The sequence below is a fragment of the Salmo salar genome, chromosome ssa04 (assembly GCF_905237065.1).
Source record: "Salmo salar chromosome ssa04, Ssal_v3.1, whole genome shotgun sequence".
Taxonomy (NCBI): domain Eukaryota; kingdom Metazoa; phylum Chordata; class Actinopteri; order Salmoniformes; family Salmonidae; genus Salmo; species Salmo salar.
The window spans coordinates 3,412,384-3,425,198 of NC_059445.1; the positions used below are offsets into that span (position 1 = coordinate 3,412,384).

The following is a 12,815-nucleotide window of genomic DNA, read 5'->3' on the forward strand; positions in this document are numbered from 1 at the left end:
ATATTGTATGTACTTGACAAGGTAAATAGAATGAGCAGAAAATAGTTTACGATTGATAGTACTTATCATAATCCTATTTAGCAGTTCAGAGCGAGGGATGAATCCTATTTCTCACAGATCCATCTGTATTTATAGGAACAGTCATAGTCCCACCATTCTCCTGTGTCTGATGAACCTGAGTAGAAATACACACAGTTCTCAGCTCTTCCACCATTAGGATCTCCACTGTTCCAATACCTGTAGAAGAAACAACACACGAGAATCAGGCTGTCCACTATTCCAATACCTGTAGGAGCAACAACACATAGGATCAGACTGTCCACTATTCCAATACCTGTAGGAGAAACAGCACATAGCATCAGGCTGTCCACTTTTCCGTTACCTGTACAAGAAACAACACATAGAATCAGACTGTCCACTGTTCCAATAACTGTAGAAGAAACAACACATAGAATCAGGCTGTCCACTGTTCCAATACCTGTAGAAGAAACAACACATTGAATCAGGCTGTCCACTGTTCCAATACCTGTAGGAGAAACAACACATAGAATCAGACTGTCCACTGTTCCAATACCTGTAGGAGAACAACACATAGAATCAGACTGTCCACTCTGAACCTACTTCTCCAGACATTGATGTCATGGTGAAAAATAATTCATTTTATGTCTTACTTTGTGGTCAGTGGTGTGTCGTCCACCCACTTCCAGGTCCCCTCAGAAACAGAGTCAGTCAGACCAATCCAGGCATAGTTCTTTCGTCCACATAACCAATTGACTAATGTCTGTCATTGTGGAAGAGATTCAACATTGTTAATACATAGCCATTACTACTCGTTATCTCTCTCTCTGTCTCTCTCTCTCTGTCTCTCTCTCACTGTCTCTCTCTCTTTCTCTCTGTCTCTCTCTCTCTCTCTCTCTCTCTCTCTGTCTTTAATTTCAATTCAATTTAAGAGCTTTATTGGCATGGGAAACATATGTTAACTATCAACGTCCTGACCATAGAAAGCTGTTATTTTCTATGGTAGAGTAGGTCAGGCGTAACAGGGTTTTTTTTTCTTGTTTAGATTTTCTATGTTATGTTCTAGTTTTTTGTATTTCTATGTTGGGCTTTTTTGGGATGATCTCCAATTAGGGCAGCTGGTCATCGTTGTCTCTAATTGGAGATCCTCTTAAGTAGTTGTTTGTGGGAGGTTGTTTTTTTGAGTTAGTGTATGTTGCACCGCTTCGTCACGGTTTGTTGTTTTTGTTCTTTAGTTCATTTGTAGATCTTGCATAGTTTCACAGTTCAATAAAATATGTGGATGATACACAGCTGCACTTTGGTCCGCTCCCCTTACATCGAGCGATGGGACATTAACATCGCTAAAGAAAGTGAGCTCGATAATAAACAATACAAGTAAACATTACACTTACAAAAGTTCCAAAACAATAAAGATACTACAAGTGTCATAATATGAGGAAGTAGATAAAGTACAAAAGGGAAAATAAATAGATGGGTTTTTACAATGGTGTTTGTTCTTTTACTGGTTGACCTTTTCTTGTGGCAACAGGTCACAAATCTTGCTGCGACAGTAATGGACACTTGTGGTATTTCACCCAGGTAGAGGGAGTTTATCAAAATTGGCTTTGTTTTCAAATTCTTTGTGAATCTGCTTATAATCTGAGGGAAATATGTGTCTCTCATAGAGTCAACATTTAGGGAGGTTGGGAAGTGCCTCAGTTTCGTCCTCATTTTATAGAAAAGTTGCACATAGCCTGTACTTCTCTTGAGAGCCAGGTCTGCCTCTCTCAATACGCAAGGCTATGCTCACTAAGTCTTACACTATAGTCAAAGCTTTCCTTAAGTTTGGGTCAACTCATTGGTCAAGGTATTCTGTTTAGGGCAAATAGTGCCATTCAAGTTTTCGTCAGTTTTTGTTAATACTTTCTAATGTGTCTAGTAATTATCTTTTGTTTTCTCATGATTTGGTTGGGTCTAATTATGTATGCAATATCCAGAGCTCTGTGGGGTCTTTGGTTTTTTGAACAGAGCCCAGACCAGCTTGCTTAGGGGACTCTTCTGCAGGTTCAACTCTCTGTAGGTGCTGGCTTTGTTATAGGAAGGGTTTGGAAGCTTCCTTTTCGGTGGTTGTAGAATTTAACAACTCTTTTCTGGATTTTGATAATTACTGGGTAATAGCTTAAATCTTTTTTGTCCCACGCTATGAACCTCGGCTTAATATATGGATTTTTTTCCCGCTTTCAATTTTTTTGGGGGATTGTTTTTTTTAAAATACTTCACTAAAACGGACGCATGCGAAGAGCAACTTATGGTCAAATGCTGCCAAAGTGGGTCCTGACAGCGTGGGAGCATTGTCAAAAAATCCAGCTAACATCAACGGGTTTCGTAGTTAGGCTGGACTGCTGCGTGTAAGAAGAAGAAGCTCAGCGGAGATTAGCCTCAGGATGAAAAGGTGACGAGAGCGACAATGAAAACGATCCAATATCGGATGAAGCAATTCTGAGGCTATTCAACTCCGCAAACCGAAGGAGATGACTTGGAAAAAAGGTGGTGGAGGAGGGAAGATAGTCACCAGTGACTTTCTTGGTAGGCTACTGTTTACCGCAAATTATTTATCTTTGTTAACCGTGTTTCGTTAAAGCCTATTTATTTTTGTTCAAGCAGTGTTTCGTTAAAGCCTATTTATTTTTTTGTTGCAAGCCATGTTTCACAGTTAATGGCTATTGATAGGGTGACCATACGTCCTCTTTCCCGGACATGTCCTCTTTTTGGACCTAAAAAATGCGTCCTGCCGGGATTTCTAAATCGCCCAAAAGGTCCGGGATTCGGCTTTTGCTTTCTACTGTCTACGCAGACATTCATTGTAAAGCGTTTTTGAGGGTTTCTTTGGCATTGCTTGTTACCTTTCTCTTTAGGTCCCGCCTTCTCACACGCCACCATTGGTGGGTCGTGTAGGCCCTACGCAAAATTGGTCAAAAACTGCAGGCATCTCAATCATTACCCTCACCATGGCAACAGCCAAGAGACAGCAGCAACCGTCAAACAGTGGCACATGGCTCCATGAACAGGGTAAAAATGCCCCGAAACGCAGAATGTAAATTCACAGACGATTTACAGAGAAAGTTCCCGTGTTTTCAGTCTTGGTCGGGATAACGTGTGAGAGAATGCATGACCTGCAAAGCTGGCAGGTACGTGTCATTGTCAAATAAAGGGTCCCTAGCGACCACTGTAGCAGCCCAAGCATAAGCTCCGGAAACACAAAATTGCAGCTAAAGGAGAGAGTTCAGTTCAGGTAAAATTAACTGACTATTTCGAGAGAGCAGGTAGAAACAGAAGATGCTGTTACTGCTGTGGAGGGAGTTTTTGCATTCCACAGCAGCATCGCATTGAAAATAGAGATCGTGGACTGCAGATCTGCCTTGTTAAAAAGGCTTTCCCTGATTCTGAGACCGCGCGAAATGTTCAAGTGCTCGTACTAAGACCGAAGCAATTGTTAACTTGTTATGGATAAGGGGCAGGTATTTTCACGGCGGATAAAAAACGTACTCGATTTAATCTGGTTATTACTCCTGCCCAGAAACTAGAATATGCATATAATTGTAACTTTGGATGAAAACACTCCAAAAGTTTCTAAAACTGTTTGAATGGTGTCTGTGGTATAACAGAACTCAAATAGCAGGCCAAAACCTGAGAAGATTCTGTACAGGAAGTACCCTGTCTGACCATTTCTTGGCCTTCTTTGCCATCTCTATCAAGCAGAAGTATCTCTGCTGTAACGTGACACTTCCTGAGGCTCCCAAAGGCTCTCAGAAAGCGCAGAACGTTGAATGATGACTTTGCTGTCTCTGGCTGTAAAAAACAGTAGCGCATTTTGGTAAGTGGTCGATCTGAGAACAATGGAACGGAATTGTGCGGCGTGTATGAAGACGACTCCATGTTTACATTTCAGTCTTTGAGCGAAAACAACGACTCCCGGTCGGGAATATTGCTCGGCTTTTGAGGAAAATCACACATAAGAATTGATTTTAAACAGCGTTTGGCATGCTTCAAAGAAATGCGGTAATGGAATATTTCGAATTTTTGTCACGATTGGCGGCGGGTAATCACCTCGTTACCCTTCGGATAGTGTCTTGGCGTAGAACAACGCCGGCATATGTGGATATAACTATGTATTATTTGGAACCAAAAACAACGTTGGGTGATGGTAAGTCCTGGGAGTGCATTCTGATGAAGAACAGCAAAGGTAATCCAATTTTCTTATAGTAAATCTGAGTTTGGTGAGTACCAAACTTGGTGGGTGTGTCAAAATAGCTAGCCATGATGGCAGGGGCTATCTACTCAGAATATTGCAAAAATGTGCTTTCACCGAAAAAGCTATTTTAACCTGTTATGGCTAGGGGCAGTATTTTCCACGGCTGGATAAAAAACATACCCGATTTAATCAGATTTTCTCCTGCCCGTAACTAGAATATGCATATAATTATTGGCTTTGGATGAAAACACCCTAAAGTTTCTAAAACTGTTTGAATGGTGTCTGTAGGTATAACAGAACTCATATGGCAGGCAAAAACCTGAGAAGATTTCATGCAGGAAGTGGCCTGTCTGATAAGGTGTCGTTCCTCTTGTCTCTGTTTATTGAAGTGAGGATCTTAGCTGTCCGTGACTGCTTCCTACGGCTGCCATAGGGTCTCAGAAGGCGGTAAAAGCTGAATCATGGCTTTGCAGGCTCTGGCTACAAACAAAGTAAGCGCGTTTTGGGTAGTGGCAATTTTTACAGTACTGTGAGACTCAGGCTCGTGCCCGCGTCGACCCGTTTAGCTAAATGGACATTCCCGGTCGGAATATTATCGTTTTTTTTACCAGAAAAATGGCAATAAAAATGGATTTTAAACAGCGGTTGACATGCTTCGAGAATCTACGGTAATGGAATATTTAGATTTTTTTTTGTCACGCAATTGCGCCATCTTGTGTGACCCTTCTTTACACCATTCGGATAGTGTCACAGGGCGCGCGAACAAAAGCGCTATTCGGATATAGCGATTGGTTATTTTGGAACAAACCAACATTTGTTATTGAAGTAGCAGTCCTGGGGAGTGCATTCTGGCCAGACAACAAAAGGTAATCAAACTTTTTATAATAGTAAATCTGATATTGGTGAGTGCTAAACTTGCCGGGTGTCTAGAAAATAGCTAGCCCGTGATGGCTGGGCTATGTACTTACAATATTGCAAAATGTGCTTTCACCAAAAGCTAATTTTAAAATTGGACATATCGAGAGTGCATAGAGAGTTCTGTATCTATAATTATTAAAATAATTGTTATGCTTTTTGAGCACGTTTATCGTGAAGTAATTTAGTAAATTGTTAGCAAATTCCCCGGAAGTTTGCGGAAATTTTATGCTAGTTCTGAGCAATCACATGCTAATGTAAAAGCTGTTTTTTGATATAAATATAGACTTGATTGAACAAAACATGCATGTATTGTATAACATAATGTCCTAGGTGTGTCATCTGATGAATCATCAAAGGTTAGTGCTGCATTTAGCTGTCTTCTGGGTTTTTTGTGACATTATATGCTAGCTTGAAAAATGGGTGTCTGATTATTTCTGGCTTGGTACTCTGCTGACATAATCTAATGTTTTGCTTTAAGCTGTAAAGCCTTTTTGAAATCGGACAGTGTGGTTAGATAAAGAGAGAGTCTTGTCTTTAAAATGCTGTGAAATAGTCATATGTTTGAAAAATTGAAAGGTTTTTGTAAGTTTTTGAGGGAATTTGTAATTAGCTCCATACATCATTGGATATTGGAGCAGGTGTTCCCGCTAGCGGAACGATCTAGATGTAAGAGGTTAAAATCGGACACCGTGATTGCATAAAGGGTTCTGTATCTATAAAATAATTGTTATGTTTTGTGAAGGCGTTTATCGTGAGTAATTTGGTAAATTCACCGGAAGTGTTGGAAATTGTACTAGTTCTAGGCGTCATGCTAATGTAAAAGCTGTTTTTATATAAAATGAACTTGATTGAACAAAACATGCATGTATTGTATAACATAATATCTAAGTGTCATCTGATGAAGATCATGAAAGTTAGTGCTGCATTTAGCTGTGGTTTTTGTTTTCGACCGGGAGACGTTATTTTCGTTCAAAGACTGAAAGAAGAAAAATGGGCATAACTGCGTGCAGCGTTCTTTATCGTGTCATTGTTCTCAGATCGACCACTATCCAAATCCCTACTGTTTTTCGCCCAGGGACTGCAGAGTCATCATTAGCGTTTTGGCGCCTTCTGAGAACTAACAAGTCTTAGAAAATGTCACGTTACAGCAGAGATCCTCTGTTTTCCATAAAGAGGCTATAGAGAGGCCAAGAAATGGTCAGAGAGGGCACTTCCTGTATGGAATATTCTCGGGTTTTGGCTGCCATGAGTTCTGTTATACTCACAGACACCCATTCCAAAACAGTTTTAGAAACTTTAGGGTGTTTTCTATGCAAATAAAATAATGATATGCATATTCTAGTTTCTGGGCAGGATAATAACCAGATTAAATCGGGTACGTTTTTTATCCGACGTGAAAATACTGCTCCCTATCCTAAACAGGTTAGCATTGTGATAGCACCACCTTCTGTCGTACCAGTTCTGAAAGCACTAGAAGACATACCTTACTGTGGTGTTTCTACTGATGGGGCCAAACGCGGTGCTATTGAAAATATTCCCTCTGCTTATTCAGTATTTTGATTGGAAGAATGGTGGGCGTGCAAAAGTAAATTAGTCGAAGTTTAAAAAACACTCCAAATGAGACGGCTGATACTAGGGTGACCATACTATTTTTCTGTAGCTGGTCTCTTTTTCCCGGACATGTCTCTTTTTTTGAAAACTATAATATGGTCACCCTACTATTTATTATTTTTGTTACAAGCCGTGTTTTAATTAAAGCCTGTATAACGTTCATTTTGTTTCAATGTACCGGTAGGCACCTGCGGCTTATAGGCATTAATGCGGCTTGTTTATATTCAAAAATAATATTAATTTTTAAATTCGGTAGATGCGGCTTATATTCAGAGTGCGCTTAATAGTCCGGAAATTACACGGTAATTCTGCTCGTGCATTATTTGCTGTTTTACACAGAGATATCTTTTTAAAATTCTGCATGCAGAGAGTGCAATTTGATTTTTTGTTCCATTTTGTGAATTCTTGGTTGGTGAGCGGACCCAGACCTCACAACCATAAAAAAGGGCAATGGGTTCTATAACTGATTCATTATTATTTTTTTTGCCAGAATCTATTTGGTGTGCATCCAGAATTTTATGTTCCTTTTGTTTTGTATGTGTCATTACATGAAATCCAAATAAAATCTATTTCAATTACAGGTTGTAATGCAACAAAATAGGTAAAACGCCAAGGGGATGAATATTTTTGCATGACACTGTATTCACTACATGGAACAGATTGTCATTACTGCTATTAGCCCATAGAAACACATTGAATAACAGATTACTGCTATTAGCCCATAGAAACACATTGAATAACAGATTACTGCTATTAGCCAATAGAAACACATTCAACAACAGATAAGTCATTACTGCTATTAGCCAATAGAAACACACTGAACAACAGAGGTCATTACTGCTATTAGCCAATAGAAACACATTGAATAACAGATAGTCCTTACTGCTATTAGCTTTAAATAGAAACACATTGAATAACAGATAGTCATTACTGCTATTAGCCCATAGAAACACATTGAATAACAGATTAAACAAGAAGTTAGCCAATAGAAACACATTGAATAACAGATATCATTACTGCTATTAGCCAATAGAAACACACTGAATAACAGATAGTCATTACTGCTATTAGCCAATAGAACACATTGAACAACAGATAGTCATTACTGCTATTAGCCAATAGAAAACACACTGAATAACAGATAGTCATTATCGTTATTAGCCAATGTGAAACACATTGAATAAACAGATAGTCATTACTGCTATTAGTCAATAGGAACACATTGAATAACAGATAGTCATTACTGCTATTAGCCAATAGAAACACATTGAATAACAGATAGTCATTACTGCTATTAGCCAATAGAAACACACTGAATAACCGATAGTCATTACTGCTATTAGCCAATAGAAACACATTGAATAACAGATAGTCATTACTGCTATTAGCCAATAGAAACACATTGAAACAGATTACTGCTATTAGCCCATAGAAACACATTGAATAACAGATAGTCATTACTGCTATTAGCCAATAGAAACACATTGAATAACAGATTACTGCTATTAGCCAATAGAAACACATTGAATAACAGATAGTCATTACTGCTATTAGCCAATAGAAACACACTGAATAACAGATAGTATTACTGCTATTAGCCAATAGGTGTTGTAACACAATATCATTGAATAACAGATTACGCTATTAGCCAATAGAAACACATTGAATAACAGATAGTCATTACTGCTATTAGCCAATAGAAACACACTGAATAACAGATAGTCATTACTGCTACAGCCAATAGAAACACATTGAATAACAGATTACCGCTATTAGCCAACAGAAACACATTGAACAACAGATATCATTACTGCTATTAGCCAACAGAAACACAATGGAATAACAGATAGTCATTATTGCTATTAGCCAATAGAAACACACGGAATAACAGAGGCCACTGCTATAGCCAATAGAAACACATTGAATAACAGATTCACTACATGGAACAACAGATAGTCTCCCAAAATATCAAAAAGGAAGTTTGTTCTGAAGTGTTGTTATATCTGAGAATAGAAAGATAAAGAAACATTTTACTAATATTTTTTACATGTATTTATCCTTTATTTTAGGCACCAAACTATCTCATATATACATCCATAAATGTTTTAATTGAAAAAATGGGACCTTCTAGAGTCTTTGTGTGAGGCTTTGTAGACGTTCAAATGGAGAACCCCATCACGCTGCAGGTTACTTCAAATAGGCGTTATAACAGTTTGTAGGCCAAAACCGCTCGACGCTACGTGGATTTTGAGAGAAGACCGATTTCGTGGATGTGCGTTCAGACAAACATCGCCTTTCTCTCGCCACATTTCACCACACATATACGGAAGGGTGATATTGGAGGATGGATCAACATTGTAGTTACTCCGCAATACTAACCTACTTGACAGAAGAAAAGAAGGAAGCTTGCACAGAATAAAAATATTCAAAACAACATCTTGTTTGCAACAAGGCACTAAATTCCAAATACTGCAAAAAATGTACTACAATCACGTTTTGTACTAAATACAGGGGGCAATCCAACACAACAACACATTACTGAGCACTTCTCAATATTTTCAATCATAGTGGTGGCTGCATCATGTTATCGCATGCTTGTAATTGTTGGGCACTGGGGAGTTTTTAGGATAAAAATTCTACAACGGAGCTAAGCACAGGAAAATCCTAGAAGAAAACGTTAGTCTGCTTTCCACCAGACAACTCCACAAACACAAAAGGCCAAATTCACACTGGAGCTTGCAGAGTTACAGTTGTGATCTAAATCTGCTTGCAAATCTATGATAAGACTTCAAATGGTTGCCAAGCATGACATCAACAACCAATTTGACAGAGCTTGGAAGAATTTTGAAAAGAATAATCAAAATATTGTCAGGTGTACAAAGGTTTTAGAGACTCACCCAGAGTCTCACAGCTGTAATCGCTGCCAAAAGGATTCTAACATGTATTGGACTCAGGGGTGTGAATATTAAATTAAATGAGAAATGTCTGTATTTATATGTGTGTGCGTGTGTGTGTGTGTGTGTGTGTGTGTGTGTGTGTGTGTGTGTGTGTGTGTGTGTGTGTGTGTGTGTGTGTGTGTGTGTGTGTGTGTGTGTTAGTGTCTAGCACTATGTTTGTGTGATAAACTGTTACCTGAATGTTGATCACTGGACTCCATCCTCTTCTTGCAGGATGATGGTTTTGGTTGTATATTTGATCATTAAAAATGTTATTTTTATTTATTTTTTTGCCTCAAATCCACTCGCGTTTTCACAGATTTCCTCTGACATCTTTTACACACGTGTGTTAAATGCAGTAACCTCTACTGTTGTAACTTCTACTGTTGTAACTTCTACTGCTGTAACTTCACTGTTGTACTTACTGTTGTAACTTCTACTACTGTAACTTCTAATGCTGTAACTTCTACTACTGTAACTTCTACTGCTGTAACTTCTACTACCGTAACTTCTACTACTGTAACTTCTACTGCTGTAACTTCTACCGTTGTAACTTCTACTGCTGTAAAGTCTGCTGTTAACTCAGTTGTAGGTTTGTGTCTGTTCTTGCACAGCTGGGAGCCTTGTGTGACTCAGTTCAATGTAAGAGACAGTTTTAACTGTCAACCCATTAAAGGGGAAACTGTTCAACCAATAGTATGACACTAACAACTACCATGTGACCACAGACTTATTTTCTGAAACCATGTTGTATACTCACAGTATAGATTAGTTTGTATATTTAGTTTATATTAGTTTAGTTTACCACAGTGTAGATATGTTTTACCATGTGATTAAAGCATTGACGTGACAATATATTTACATGGAGTAAAATGGGACCCCTGTGAATTCACACACACATCACAGAGCATGACTGTAGTTTGAGAGGTTACTGTATCACTACACAGCGGATTCTAACAATCACAGTTGATGATGAAGAGTTAATTATTATCTTTGTAGTGTTGTGGCAAGAACTCAAAACGGAGCACCTCCTTGGGGTTCCAGGACTGAGTTTAGAAATGCTGCATTAAGTCTTGCTACTGTGGTGGCATCAATGACCATGTAGAGTTTTATACACTATGCTGTGTCCTGTGTGACATGGACACTAGAGAATAGTTATTCAGAGATGTTTACTCACACCCCCCCTTTCCTTCCGGGAGGAGAGAGGGAGTGGGGGTTAAATGTTTTCTCATATCTGTTCAGCTGCCCTTTCAAATCTCCCTCTCCCCTTCACTCTGTCTGCTGTGTGTCTCTTTCTGTATCTCCCCTTACCTGTTCATATCTGTGTTTCTCTCTGTATCTCCCTCTCTCTCCTCCCCCCACTCTGTCTAGCTGTAACTCTCTCTGTATCTCCCCCCCACTCTGTCTAGCTGTGTCTCTGCATCTTCCCCCCCACTCTGTCTAGCTGTGCTGTCCTCTCTGCATATCTCCCCCACTCTGTCTAGCTGTGTCACTCTCTGTATCTTCACCCCCCACTCTGTCTAGCTGTGTCTCTCTGTATCTCTCTCCCCCACTCTGTCTAGCTGTGTTCTCTCTCTCGTATCTCTCCCCCACCTGTCTAGCTGTGTCTCTCTCAATCTCTCCCCCACCTGTCTAGCTGTGTCTCTCTCTGTATCTCCCCCCCCCCACGCTGTCTGGGGCTGTGTCAGAGAGAGGGCCTCAAGGTTACAATTAAACCCCCCCCCCCCATTCCATTTAATAAAACAAGCAAAAACACTACCAACTCTCTGTTTATCAGAGGACAGTATGGTGTCACAGTACAGAAGTGTGATGGGTGTAACAGCAGCTCTGTGTGAGAGTTCGTGACACATGTTTCTAACTGAAAGGCAAACCACTTACTGTACATTGCATGTTTGATCATTTGCATAAGACCTGGCCGGATTAGAGTACTACACTTCTCAAGGGGTGTGTTGGGGAGTCTGTTTGTAATTCCTCCCTTCCTCACCAGTAATAAGGGGGTGTGTTGGGGAGTCCTGTGTGTAATTCCTACCTTCCTTCACCAGTAATAAGGGGTGTGTTGGGGAGTCCTGTGTGTAATTCCTCCCTTCCTTCACCAGTAATAAGGGGTGTGTCTGTGAGCCTGTGTGTAATTCCTACCTTCCCTCACCAGTAATAAGGGGTGTGTTGGGGAGTCCTGTGTAATTCCTACCTTCCTTCACCAGTAATAAGGGGTGTGTTGGGGAGTCCTGTGTAATTCCTACCTTCCTTCACCAGTAATAAGGGTGTGTTGGGGAGTCCGTATGTAATTCCTCCCTTCCCTTCCACCAGTAATAAGGGGTGTGTTGGGGAGTCCTGTGTGTAATTCCTCCCTTCCTTCACCAGTACTAAGGGGTGTGTTGAGGAGTCCTGTGTGTAATTCCTCCCTTCCTTCACCAGCACAGTGTGTTGGGGGAGTCCTGGTGTAATTCCTCCCTTCCTTCACCAGTAATAAGGGGAGTGTCTGAGGAGTCCTGTGTGTAATTCCTCCCTTCATTCACCAGACATAAGGGGTGTCTGGGGAGTCCTGTGTAATTCCCTCCTTCCTTCACCAGTAATAAGGGGTGTGTCTGAGGAGTCTGTGCACTCCCCCTGTTTCTTCACTCAGTAATAAAGTGTCTGGGGAGTCCTGTGTGTAATCTCTACCTTCCTTCACCAGTAATAAGGTGTGTTGGGGAGTCTGTGTAATTCCTCCCTTCATTCACCAGTAATAAGGGGTGTGTTGGGGAGTCCTGTGTGTAATTCATCCCTTCCTTCACCAGTAATAAGGGGTGTGTCTGAGGAGTCCTGTGTGTAATTCCTACCTTCCTTCTCACCAGTAATAAGGTGTGTTGGGGAGTCCTGTGTAATTCATCCCTTCCTTCACCAGTAATAAGGTGTGTTGAGGAGTCCTGTGTGTAATTCATCCCTTCCTTCACCAGTAATAAGGGGTGTGTCTGAGGAGTCCTGTGTGTAATTCCACCCTTCCTTCACCAGTAATACGGTGTGTCTGAGGAGTCCTGTGACATTGTTCAATCTCTGTATGCCCCCGCCCATCTGACATCATTGACCCCAACAGGATGTTTGACATTACCATTTGTATC

General features: G+C 40.2%; 1 protein-coding gene across 1 annotated transcript in view; it reads right to left on the reverse strand.

Annotated features, from left to right (window-relative positions):
• LOC123742544 (CD209 antigen-like protein C) overlaps positions 1-2,940 on the reverse strand; it is a 28,939-nt gene extending 25,999 nt beyond the window's left edge. The window contains exons 1-3 of the mRNA XM_045717601.1: positions 2,904-2,940; positions 335-382; positions 154-237 (exon numbers count right to left, since the gene is read on the reverse strand). Coding sequence (XP_045573557.1) covers positions 154-237; positions 335-382; positions 2,904-2,940 — 169 coding nt within the window. The remainder of the gene's footprint in view (positions 1-153; positions 238-334; positions 383-2,903) is intronic.
• Between the last annotated feature and the right edge of the window lie 9,875 nt (positions 2,941-12,815).